We start from the raw sequence: 13630 nt of genomic DNA, 5'->3' as shown, positions 1-13630 counted from the left end.
GCAATATTTTATTATTGCACCTGATCTTCCTTCACAACATTTCCCTTCCAATTCTTCATCTTAAACATGCCTCTTCCAATTCTCACCTTCTTCACCTGCCATTAAAACTTCAGTAACTTGTTTGAAACTAAAACATTCAGGCCAAGCACGGCTAGCATCAATAGAGTAAGCTACTTACCACCTCCTGATGTTTTAACAAGAGTAGCTTAGTGTATTCCAGAGCAACTTGCGGCAAGAAAATATAGATCTAATGCAAAACATTTGTTGATGCTACCAAACTGAAATCCATAAAACTAAAGCAACCAGGGAAATTAATATTGCACGGATACCCATTTACTGACTAACCTAGAACACCAGTGTCCATAATGAAACCAAATAAATTGCGCAACTTCAACAAGCTCCTACTTCATCAACTATGCTCAAGGCATTACCCAACAATGAACACCACATCTCAATCAATAAAAATAAATATGAATTGGGTGGACAGAAAACATCCGCCAGTATTCAAGACTAGCACCAAAGCATTCTTTCGATTAAGGTTGCTAACCAAATGGTTTTAACTGTTTTCAAAAATCCATCCATCTAGTCTAGAAGAAACAATGGAAAAAAGAAATAAAATTATTACTCTATTCACCTGAAATATCTACTAAACTAGTCTTAAGGATAACAATGCTAGCATAGCAACAATGAGCTGAGCACCAAAAACTATTAGCAGATGCCTAATACACAGCTTCAGATTCATCACAGGACTAGGGCTAGAGAGAGAAATATCCAAATGCTGCAAGGAAGTGCACTGATAAGCAGAAGGCAAACAAGTAGATAAGGAATAGTCTAGGAACATATCTTCCTTCTAGCTTCTCTGACGTTTATTTCCCCTCTTGACCTCACTTCCTTCTTCCTTTGATGAACCTGATGTCTTGCCCTTTGTATATTCCTCCTCTCTTGCTGAATCATCTGAGTCATCATCCTCCATAACTTTTTTCTTCAATGAACCAGATTTCTTGCCACCACGGTCGACAGTAGACTTTCCACCACTATTTGGGGGCTTTCCCTCAGAAGCAGCAGTCTTTGGGGTCTTTTGGTTGGTTGCTCCACTCTTTAAGGTTTCCTGCTTAGACTTGACAGAGGGTTTTGGAGTGATAGTGTCGTCATCCTTTGGCTTGCTTGTCTTGGAACTACCAATATTCTTGGATTTACTAGTAATTTTCAGTGCAGCAGATGTAGGAGTGTTGTCCTTAAACTTTCTGCTAACTTCATCCTCAGAATCGCTAGAAGTATTGGATTCTTTGGATTTGTTTCCATCCTTAGACTTCTGACCAGACATCAAAACACCCTTCGACTTACTTGATCCTGATGCCCCGCCACTATAAATCAAAGGAGTAAAAATGTTAGAAGATAACAAATTTAATTTCTTTTATTCTCTCTACAAAGTAACATTAAACAAAGAAAGTATTAAATAATTTTTATGCTTGCAAAATATTAAATTTGTTTACTTTATTTGATAATTTCTCTATTTAACACAATGATAATACTTTGAGAAAATATAATGAGTTTAATAACTATATATGGACTGTTTAAGATACACAATCGTATCGGTACTATCCTCCACAACTGCACAAGTACGATAAAGTATAATTGGAATTATATGTCAAATATATTAAGCCGCCATTTGATATTCATTAAATATGCAAATTAAACTTCAATAAATATGCAACTGCAATAAGCACAACTGTGCGTAAAACTAATTAATAATTATGCCACCTAAGAGCACTGCTTCTAGTTGCTCCATTTGATTTACTAAATCCAGTTGCTCCACCAAGACAAATCCAAGTAGAAAAATTGACATCAAACAAAAGGTGGTTCATAAAAGTTGATATATCAATATTGACAAACCTCGAAGACAGCTTTCCATGCTTAGTTGGTTCACCGAAACTTATTTTTCCTTTCTTTTTTGTAGGCCTGAATAGGATTTTAAAAAACAGTACACCGAAATAAGAACAAAATTGCTTCACAAAGGATCTTCTCCGACCAAACTCCAGTCAATAGAAAAACAATCAGATGAGTCAGATTGCTAAAAATGTCTCTTTTTTATTGAAGAATAACAGTTTCCTATTTATACACATATTGCAACTCGCTAATAATTGCGAACAGGCCAGCCCAGACCATTTAATGTACAGGTTTGTGCAGATTGGATTAAATGAGGCGGGCCAGCCTGCACACACAACTCTAGCTATAAGACTAATGCTTGAGCCCAACGTGGTGGAACTGTGAGACCAAGTGGAGTATAAACACACACAAACATGCATACAAAATAATTTAGGATGGTTTTCTGACGATATAGCAAAAAGATATATCTAAAAAAGCAATATGCAATACATACAAAATAATTTAGGATGGTTTTCTGACGATATAGCAAAAAGATATATCTAAAAAAGCAATATGCAATACATACATTTCAAGGGAAGCCTCGAGACTGGCATGATCACCTCCTTCCTGTCCACAGAAATAGTTGTCATTAATTTAGGCACAGAAAGAATATGATGTAATAAATATATGTAAGAGACAAACCCCATCTGCAACTGAATCAGCTTCAATGGCATTCCATTTTTGCCTCGCAAGGTTTAATACTTCAACTTCACCATCATCATAAACCACCTAAAATAGAAAAACAAGTATCAGAAGATAACAAGTGCCTTTCGACAAGCTTTACAAAAATGCTTTTATAATATAGCATATTTTTCATTCTGCTAACCTTTCTAGTTTCAAGCTTATGAGAGAGCATAATAAAACTTTATTTGGGGTTTTTTGGAAAAATTTCTCCAATTATCTAAAAACATTATACACGTGTTTTTAAAATCTAAAAGTGCTGCTGCTTGAGAAAATAAAAACAAACAATGGAGCCCATGATTGCAGATCTAGCATGTTATATTTTTATGCCATTTAAAGTTATATCTTTAAATGTACACCCTAAAACAGACACACAAATGCATGCTTTTAAATAAGAAATTTATTGGAAGAAATCAGCAGAATGGGACAATTACTATTCAAAGGGGAGAAAAATAATCAAAATGCACACGAGACTATAAAGAACAGAGTATTTTTCTAGTAATAGGGAGGGGAGGGTACAGGAATGATTTAATGAACAGCCAAATCACCTTGTGCTTCTTTTTTATAGGATCAAAACGTTCAATGACACCTTTGTAAAACCTGCAAACAAGTATATATTTGTCAAAAAAATAATATAGATTTCTATTCCGCCAAAATGAAAAGGCAAAATCTCTTAGGGCAGCATGTCAAAAACTAAGAAATGGAGAGTACTTACTCACGATCCTTAGGCCACCATACTTCAACTCGCACACCTACAAGGTTTTCACCGTATTCCTTGATGCCAGATCCCTGATAGCAGCAAGATATTTAGCAATCAAAATGAAAAGAAAAGATAGTTTTTGTAATTGCTGATCAGAAATACGGAGACATAGCTGCAAAAAGGATTTTCCCAAAGAAAATGTACTATAGGGAACACATCCTGAAGATTTCATATTATTTTTAGAAATTGAGTGTATATGCCAAACAAGATACACACATTTTTCTTTCCTGAGGCGGGTTTCCTCTTTGCACTTGTTTTGGGAGTCTCCTCTAACTTTTCATCTTCTAAGGCGGGTGGTTTCCTCTTTGCACTTGTTTTGGGAGTCTCCTCTAACTTTTCATCTTCTAAGGTGTGTTTCCTCTTTGCACTTGTCTTGGTAGTCTCCTCTAACTTTTCATTTTCGGAGGATTTGGTATCGGACCTCGGAGAAGAAACCATTTCCTATATTAACAATTAATTATGATTCCATCAATAATTTGTTTTTAAAATGAATAAAGCAAAACAAAATCATGTTGAAATAATAAATAGTACAAATTAATAATAAGAAAGAAAAAGGCTGTTTAAAAAAGAACAAAAAGTACCTTATCAACACCTACACTAGAAGACTTTGCTGCACCCGTTTCTGAGTTAGCTTCCCCCCACCCCATCTTCTTCTCATCTACAAGCTGTCTGGAAGAGGACCCACCACCACCACCCTCGTTATCATTCAATTTCTTGGCAGAGTGCTTTTTAACATCAGCACTACTAACAGCCCCAGTTTGTGTTTTGTCTGAATCTGTACCAGCAGTTTTTTTTACACCAGAGTTTCGACCAAGTGTCTTTTTCACTGACCGCTTGACAGATTTGGCTTTTGATACACTTGCTCCTTCAGATACCTTTTTCGAAACAACTTCAACATTTGCAGGGCTTTCTTTAGTTTTAGCTTTTCCAAGTTTCTCTGAATGATTTTCATCAGGAAGGCTGTCACTACGTGAAGGAGAAGCCACAACTTCAGATTCATCATTGCGAGCTTCCTTGCTGTAACTTTCAGAATCCAACATCTTCTCAGCTTTCTTTTCATTAGCAACAACTTGACATTGAGACAGTTTTGCAGATTTGGTTGAATAGCTCGATTTCCTCCGGCTCTTTTTGGTGGATTGTTCCGGTTTTTGTTCATTCTTGTCAACTTTTCCATCGCCCAAATCATTGAGCTCCTCTTTGGAATGATCATAACAATCAGTATCCTCTTTCTTTGTAATGGACTTAAAATCTCCTAAAGTGGCATCTTCTCCAGCAGATGCAACGCCATTGTTTGTGACTGACTTGGAAGATCTATTCCCCTCCCGATTATCTTGTGGAGAATGTGCAGCTTCCTCTGGTTCCTCTTTAACCACCACCTGATCAAACCATAATTAACAATATTGTATTTTTCAATTCTAGAAGATAAAATACAGAACCAGATCAGATGAATAAAAAAGAAATATACAAGATGGAACATACTGGGCTTGACTCCTCAAGTGGTAGTTCAGCTGACTTGGTTTCGTCTTCCTAAAATGATCAAATGAATTCATAATAAACTTTTTAGTGTCAACTCTTTGAAAAGTTAAATTACTCGGGACTGATCAAACCACAATTAACAATATTTGTATTTTTCAATTCTAGAAGATAAAATACAGAACAAGATCAGATGAATAAAAAAGAAATATACAAGATGGGACATACTGGGCTTGACTCCTCAAGTGGTAGCTCTGCTGACTTGCTCTCGTCTTCCTGAAATGATCAAATGAATTCATAATAAATTTTTGAGTTGAGTGTCAATTCTTTGAAAAGTTAAATGACTCGGGACTGATCAAACCATAATTAACAATATTGTATTTTGCAATTCTAGAAGATAAAATACAGAACCATATCAGATGAATAAAAAAGAAATATAAAAGATGGGACATACTGGGCTTGACTCCTCAAGTGGTGGTTCAGCTGACTTGCTATCCTCTTCCTGAAATGATCAAATGAATTCATAATAAATTTTTGCGCGTCAATTCTTTGAAAAGTTAAATTACTCGGGACAGGAAAATAACTTACCTTGTGCTCACTAGTAACACATACACCATTTTTCTCCAAGCTATCACAGGTATCTTGACATATTGAAGCAAGTACTTTGCTATAATCATCCACAGATATACCCAAGATTCTCACTGCTTGCACTAAGTAGGGTTTAATTTTGGTTGCACAATTTTCAAGGACCCTCTCTCCCAATTTCCGGGCAATTGGTGAAACTTCCTGGACCACGATGATTGATGATAATGACAATGATAAATATATTAACAATTTAAACAAGGATCAAGCTCAAAATCACAATCTATTGAGAAGAATTAAAATCAAAACTGTCAAACTCCAACCTCATTGTCTTTCTTAATGCTGTCCAGGAGAGGAGAAAGCAAATCAAAGGATATTTCTTCACTTTCCTCTAGAACAAGTGTCATAATGGTTTCCATGGATGAAAAAACATTCTCTGGATGATGTTCCCTGATTTTCAAACGGAGCTGGTCAGAATCATATCCCCGGATATAAATTTATCTAAATATCAAATGAAAAGTTTTTGTATGCACGTGTCATGAACTATCCTTAAAACTTTTCCAGTAAAAGCACATAAGTGGCTTTACAATACATCTCTAACATGTCCCTAAGAGCTCTAAGGAGTAAGCAACTCTCCCAATTTACCAAAAGATAAAGATGTTTGGTGAAAGCATGTGAATGTTTTTATCTTGTATACCTAACAGTATGTACCAACTATATTGTAGAAAGTGATTGCATTTGTTACTACGTGTTTACAAGATAGTAAGCACGAGAAAAAAAGGAGAAAAAAAAACATATTAGTACAGTTCGTGCCAACAGTATCATGAAATATCAGATTAAATTTAAAGAGGAATTATAAATGATAGCATCCAACACCATGATAGTGATGGACTTGTACATAATTGCTCCTAGAGTCTCACCTTATTGCCTTTAAAAAGTGCTGAAACATCTCCAAAATCAGCCCATCACATTCAAGGTCCAGCATTACCACACATGATCTGACTTTGGCAACCGTTTCCAGAATTGCTCTCCTCTTCACATAAGATCGGCTTGAGATATCATGTAGCTTTTCAAATGAAGATACAACTAATTGAAATATCTCCTGCAAGAAAAATTCATGATGTCTTTCGTGAAGTGCATGAGAACAGCAGGCCCAAGAAACTCTAGCAAAAAAAAAAATCACACACCTTCATTTGATCATCATCATAAGGAGCATCAGGTGCAGTGATTCTTGTTATTTCAGTGATGCAAGAGGCAAGTGCAACTTGGACATCAGTATCCGGATGCCTTAAAAGCCTATGCTCAACCAATGCATTCAACGTCGGATTGAGCGCAACTCGCATAGAGTGTTTAGGTGACTGTTCCACCCTTGCTAAGCAACTATCAGCTCGCTGCAGTGCACATGGAAAAAGATTAAATAAGATTGAAGACATGTTCAGTACTTTGATTCTCAAGACATGTGTATGTTTTACCTCATTTCAAACACATACACTGTACTTCAAATATTTTACATGATAAAACCAAAAAATCCAACCTTTCATACTGTCATAAACCAACCATCCCAAAGCTTACACTGTGAGATGAAGATACATATTCTACATGCCAGTGTTCTAACATGTGTGATACACTGTAAACACATTTAATACCCGCGCAAATAAATATGCAAATTTAGTTCAAATTTAACTCATTTCTAGGTATGATTTTATTACTATAACTCAACATATATTCTATAACATTAATTGAACTTTATAACCATGCAAGTTTAGGGTTTCAGATAAAAAAAAATTGGAATCAAAGCAACACAAAAAAAAACACATTTTTAAAATTCCATCTCCAAATTTGCGATTCCTGAACTTCATCTCCACTTAATGATATAACAAAACATAAATGGCATTACCAGAAGAAGAAAAATAAATTTTAAAAAAAAACTGAAAAAGAGAGATTACAGATAGCAGCGAGATGAGCTGATCCACCGACGCAGGAGGATCTGCCAGCCTGTTCCCGACGTCGAAAAGGTGATTTTGCAGCTCTCTGTACTCAAACGCCATTGATAGAGCTCAATTAGAGCCTCTCCGTTCAGATCTTTCACTGAATCACTTCACTCTCCTCGGCTTCAAAAAATCGAAGCCGTAAAACGCTTCAATTGAACCGATTTGTAGCTATGCGGTGGTTTTACGATGAGACAAAGGGATTAGGGTTTGTTTTTTTTTTTGCTAATGAAGAATGAATAACAGACAAAACGAGAACGAAGAGTAAAAAAAAGAGAGAAAGAAAGTACAGTGAGGTTTGTCGAAAAAAAAAAGAAAATCGAAACTAAATTTTGTGAAATCCTATCCTATATTCTCTTCTCTCAAAAACTAAATTTTGAGACTTTATGACAAGAAGAGGGACATAATATGGGTATTTATAGGTTGGAAAAATGTGTAAAATATAAAATTTGTCAAAGAAATAAAATAAATAGTAATATAAAAATATGTAAAGTAAAAATAACTAATAAAATATTATATATAAATTGTTTTTATTGACTACAATTATTTTTATTTATTATTATTACTATTGGTGAGCAAATATTATTAATATTATGGTCAACAAAAGTATTATTAATATTATTGTTAGATAGGTATAAATATATAACATTATTATTATTAATAAATTAATAAATACATATAAATTTATTAAAGTTATTGACCAATATTATTAAATTATTAATTAAGTTTAATATTCTTTTTTTTAGGATAAATAGTCATTTGATTTTTATAAGTTGGTGTATCTTTTAATTTTACCTTTAAATTTTATTTTATTTTTTTAAAATAGTCTATGTTAATATGATTTTGGTTTTAGTCACTAGAATGAAAATTCTAGAAAAATTAAAAGGAAGAAAATCTATAAATTTTAAATTCGTAGAAAAAAAATTTTTTAATCCAAAAAAAAATCTGTGAATTTTGATTTTAAGGACTAAAACAAAAAATATTTAACATTCAGGGATTATTTCCAAAAAAAAAAAAGATTCAGGGACCAAAATGAAAAACACGTCAACTTGCAGGGACCAAATAATTATTTAAGCATTTTTCTTATTATTTTATAGTGAGGGTATTTTGATCCCTTAATTTTAAAAAATATCATTTGAGTCTCTTAACTTTTCAAAATAGATTGAATTAGTCTTTTTTGTCTAAATGTAAGTAACTCAGTCAATTTTTGGTGATGTGTCACGTGTAACACTCAACTTTAGTGAATAACTCAGCGATAGAAAAATCTATCGCTAAAGTAGAATTTGTGGATTTTCCTAATATTGTTCATCTTCATGGTTAAAAAAAAGTGTCATCCACGCCAATATTTTTTGTCACGCTGTCATTGTCACGTATATGTCCAGTCATAAAAAAAGTTCCATATGACATGTCACGTTAGCTTTTGTTAATGACCGTTTGCAGGAGGGATCAAAATGTGGATGAAAAATATTAGAAAGATATTCTTTTAAAAAAAAATTTAGAAGGTGTGTTTGATTTGAAAAATACAAGGGCTTGTTTGAATAAGTATTAATTTTTAGTTTTTACAAATCAATTTTAAAGAAATTAAATAAAAAAATATTTTTGGTAGTCTTACTTTTCAAGACTATTTTAGATTTCTAAAATATTAAAAGTTTGTCATTGATAAAAAGTGTATCACTTTTTCTTCAACTTTTGAAAATAAAAAAATAATTTTATAAAACCAAATCAAACATATCCTAAATATAAACAGAACAATTTATTAAATAATTTTTTGTACTCTTGATAATATGTATTAAACAACTTTATTTACATTTGTTCAATATATTCAAACAAAAAAAAACAAATACATGTTAATGTATTTTTCTACTAAAATACTTTATTTTTTAAGATAAAAGTTTATTATAATAATAATAATGAGATTGAATTAAAATTATTAGAAACTTGTAACTTTTAAAATAATATGTAAAGTCAAAATAATACAATTAAAAAACAATATGCATCTGAAAATCAGTTTATATAATTTTTAAAATGAAAATATATATATATATATATATATATGTTCAATGTATACTTATAGTTTTAGAAGTATTTTATGTTTTAAAATCAAATTTTATTAAAATAATAATATTAAGATGGAATTCAAATTAATTTAAACTTACAAATATTAAAATAATATATAATGATAAATTTATACAATTATTATTTCACACAAATAACACATTAATGTTATATGATAAATTTTAAAGAAGTATATATTATATTTAAAAAGTTCAGTGTGATATATACATGTTATATTTAAAAATTAATATGCATGTTCATGTTATATAATTTTTAAAATGAAAATCATGTGATATATACATGTTCAGTGTATTTGAACAAAAATAATAACAAATACATGTTCAATGTATTTTTATTCAGTTTTAGATGTACTTTATTTTTTAAGATAAAATATTATTATATTAATAATATGGATATTGAATTAAAATCATTTAAAAATTTACGAATTTTAAATGACCGTATTCCTAAAAACCTCTCTTTTTCCACTATACCGTATTCCTTAAAAAGAACATATGAAAACATCCCGAATTCTCTTTTTCTTCTTCACGTAATAACAAAATCATCGGATAAGATACACATCTAGCGACCAAAGTGAGATTAGAGAAATGTTGATTCTATGATTTAGATATGAGAAATTTCAATATTTTGTGAAATGTTGGTTTAAATCTAAAATATTTTAGAATTTTGAGAAAGGTTTGATTGTGGCTTCATTATAAGAAAAATGCATTTTAGCCTCAAATTTTTAGCATCGACCTCAACTCTTGCGCTCTTAGAGTTGGGTTACGTCACCAAAAGCGGACGCTAACATGATTTTCCATTTAATATTTTTTCATATCGTTAATACCAAACCGGCATTATAATCATTCCTAAAATTTTATTTTTGAATTTATTAAGTATTAACGTCCCGACGCTAGTATTAACGATTTTAATGCACATTTTGTATTTATTATTTTATTTAATTTTAAAAATTATAGCGTCGGTAAGGGTTGACGCTAGTTTATTCTCATCCAAAAGTTGTTATTTATCTATATTTAATTTTTATTAAATATTAGTGTCTTATTTGGTCAAAGTTAATTATTTATTTATTAACTATTTAATTATAAAAATGATAACATCGATTTCGATCAATGCTAGTTTATTCTTTATTTTTTATTTATTAAACATTAGCGTCTGATATGGTCGACGCTAATTTTATAGGTGCGGAAAAATATTTCGCTTCCCTCCCTTTCTTATTTTCTTGAAACAAAAATTTATAAGAAAATATTAAACAAAAAAAAGCCTATTTTCGTGAGCATCAAAATCTCTTAGAAAATCATCTCCAAACTAAACCATTTTCTTTTCACCAAATAATCTTTGAAAATCATTCGCATCAGTGAACTAGAGCTGATAATGAACTAAACCAACTCGAGCATAGTTAGAAACTCGATTTGACAACTAGATTGTTGAACTTTGTTCACGAACCAACTGAGTTAAATATGAGCAAAAAAACTAAGTTTGTTAACTAAATGAGCTGAACTTGAACTATGTATAGTTCGACTCGTTAGGTTCATGAGTCAACTGGATTATATATATTGACTCCAAGAGTAGGTCTTAAAGACTTACTTCAAATCTTAGCCCTCTATTTTCTTCTAATCTTATCACTTTTATTTTATTTCAATATTTTTGTTTTATAAAAATATTAATTTAAAATGGCAAATATAAAAAAAGAATTAAAAAGGCGACTTCTAAGTTCGTGAAGTAAACAAGTCGAGTTTAAGCTTAAATTTTTGTGCATGTTGAACTCGAGTCGTGTTTTGAGCTGAATTAATTCTTATCGATTCGAGTCGAGCTGAGGCGAGTTCGACTCGACTCGACTCATTTCCAACCCTACAATGAACATAAAAATCCCCTTCAAATTAGTTTCCTTTAAATTATATTCTCAAATTAGTTTCAACTTAGGGCTTCAAATCATCTTCTCAAAAAGATTTAGGGTTTCAGCTCGTGAGTAACCCATAGCGAACAAAGGAACGTAACTTTTATTGAATGTAACACTAGTGATTCAGTATTGGATTCACCTATTTCAGAAGGTAAATGTCACTGATAACTCAATTTTTTTCAATGGTTATGATTATCAATAGATCATTGTTTATGATTTGGTGTTTCGATTCAGCATTTTAATTAAGAGTTTCGATTCGGCATATCGATTCAGCACTTCGATTATTTGTGTCATGTCTTATGTGCTTAGTGATGTATATTTTTTCATATATTAAGTAGAAAATTTACCAATTTTGTGACATGGAATCTTTAGAATGAAAAATGCAAAAGCCATGAGTTTTGATGAACTAATTTGTGTGCCTTAAAAATTAATAATAATAATTTTTATGTTACTTGGGAAATAAAATTGATGGTGTTCATTTGAGTTTTTTTATCTTTGAATTATGGGAAAAAAATATTTGAAGAGCTTAATTAATGTGAAGATAGTGAGTCTCACTATTATATGTCAAGGAAGACCTAGCCTTATCTTGCAAATTCTATTCACTAGTACTGATTCCAAAAAGAGTATTTTCACTCTCAAGGAAGGAAGCCAAAAAAGAGTGTGATATTTGTTTAATAATCGTGATAATCGGTGGTACTTTCTATTTTACTAGGTTTGAATTTTATTAGGTTGAAATTGAATTTGATCCTTGCTTTTCCTTTAAGCATGATAATTAGTGTTGTTTATTATGTGTGTGTGTGTGTGTGTGTGTGTGTGCATGCGTGTGTGTGTGTGAGAGTGTGTGAGTGCAGGCATGTGTATGCGCGCATGTGCTTGTGTGTGTATGCGTGCGTATGCGTGTGCATGTGTGTGCGTGTATATGTGTTTATGTGTGTGTATGTACGTGTGTGCGTGTGTGTGCGTGTGTGTGTTTGTGCATGTGTGACCATGTGCGCACGCATGTGTGAGTACAAGCGTGTGTGCGTATTCGGGTGCTTGTATGTGTGTGTTTTTGCATGTGTGAGCATGTGTGCAGGCGTGCGTGTGTATTCGGGGGCCTGTGTACGTGTGTATATGTGAGCATGCTCGCGCAATTGAGAATAGTTAAGTGGAACATATCAATTTGTTTTTATTAATCTCTAAAATGCCTTAACTCTTTTATTGACTTTTGTTGTTGAGGAATGTTCAACAAAGTGAAAACATGCATTTACTAGTTTAATGTTATATGGATTATGGTTTACTAGTTTATTGACTTAGCTAGGATAAATTCAAGTAAATATTGTATTCGTTGTTTCAATTCGGCCTTTCATTTAGAATTTCGATTCAGTGTATCAATTTGATGCTTCGATTTGAATATCACATTCAATGTTTCAATAAGAAATATATGTTTTTTCTTATGCTAACTTAATTCTATTTTTGTTCTTGTAAAAGTGAAAAGAATCAAGAAGGGCAAGGGTTGGACATTATCTTCACTGTACAACATCTATTTGAAATTTTCACTGTCAAGGTAATCAATCACTTACTGCCTCTTGGAATTTTATATTATCCCTCTTCAGATTGCAAAAGCTTAGGTCCAAAAAATTGTAAGAGGATATTAGTTCATCATTAAAGAACGTAAACACTTTTTACCAACACTGGCGCGTAAACACTTTTTACACTGGCACGTAAACACTTTTTGATGACACTGATGCGTTTAGATTATTTGCTCTTGTGTAATGGGTTAATGACTATGTGCATCGAAATTATGATTCTTGTATAATATATATATATATATATATATATATATATATATAATATATATAATATATATATATATATATATATAGTGTTTATATATATTTATGTTATAACAACAATAGATGAGCTCACTATACTCTGCATAAGTTTTGCCCCTACTCTGCATACGTCTTACTTCAGATTCTAATTTGAAGTATATGAAAATCTATGAGGAAGCCATGTGTTACACCAGTCATCTGCAGTGACAACCACCCTTACGACTAGCTACCTATGTCAACAGTTTAAAAAACTCTTTGATAAGGCAACTCTCTTTTAGTTTAATTACGATAAAATGTATTTTTCTAAATTTTGTTATTGACAACATTGATTTATATTGGGTTTCATCATTGTTCCTTATGAGTTGCATCCTTCAATTAATTAAGGATTTTAAAGCTTGTATTTAATACTATTAGTTGATATCAAGTGCAGAGGTTG

At 31.8% G+C, this 13630-nt stretch overlaps 1 protein-coding gene across 5 annotated transcripts; it reads right to left on the bottom strand.

Moving 5' to 3' along the window:
• Positions 1-451: 451 nt before the first annotated feature.
• LOC127087777 (sister chromatid cohesion protein PDS5 homolog C) lies at positions 452-7783 on the bottom strand. 5 transcript variants are annotated; one of them, XM_051028706.1, is made up of 16 exons: positions 7369-7783; positions 6610-6813; positions 6343-6524; positions 5746-5872; positions 5429-5626; positions 5295-5342; positions 5069-5116; positions 4847-4894; positions 3949-4743; positions 3584-3808; positions 3323-3396; positions 3156-3207; positions 2569-2655; positions 2453-2493; positions 1894-1959; positions 452-1364 (listed from the first exon to the last, which is right to left on the bottom strand). In XM_051028706.1, exons 1-16 carry the CDS (start codon positions 7468-7470, stop codon positions 851-853), a joined length of 2811 nt encoding a protein of 936 aa, XP_050884663.1. In that variant the 5' UTR covers positions 7471-7783; the 3' UTR covers positions 452-850. The 5 variants fall into 5 exon arrangements, with proteins under 5 accessions (XP_050884663.1, XP_050884666.1, XP_050884664.1 ...); XM_051028709.1 differs by lacking the exon at positions 1894-1959; XM_051028707.1 differs by lacking the exon at positions 4847-4894.
• Positions 7784-13630: the final 5847 nt, after the last annotated feature.

The sequence above is a fragment of the Lathyrus oleraceus genome, chromosome 5, assembly GCF_024323335.1.
Source record: "Lathyrus oleraceus cultivar Zhongwan6 chromosome 5, CAAS_Psat_ZW6_1.0, whole genome shotgun sequence".
In the NCBI taxonomy this organism is placed as follows: domain Eukaryota; kingdom Viridiplantae; phylum Streptophyta; class Magnoliopsida; order Fabales; family Fabaceae; genus Lathyrus; species Lathyrus oleraceus.
The sequence above is the reverse complement of the archived record's forward strand: the minus strand, read 5'-3'. Positions and strand labels throughout refer to the sequence as shown.

What these genes read in the sequence shown, in the direction of transcription:
- LOC127087777 (XM_051028706.1), bottom strand. Translation starts at nt 7,470, where the DNA reads ATGGCGTTTGAGTACAGAGAGCTGCAAAATCACCTTTTCGACGTCGGG. An exon ending in CACTTTTTAAAGGCAATAAG is followed by an intron (nt 5,873 to 6,342) that starts GTGAGACTCTAG and finishes TTTGAAAATCAG; the next exon opens with GGAACATCATCCAGAGAATG. An exon ending in GCATTAAGAAAGACAATGAG is followed by an intron (nt 5,627 to 5,745) that starts GTTGGAGTTTGA and finishes ATCGTGGTCCAG; the next exon opens with GAAGTTTCACCAATTGCCCG.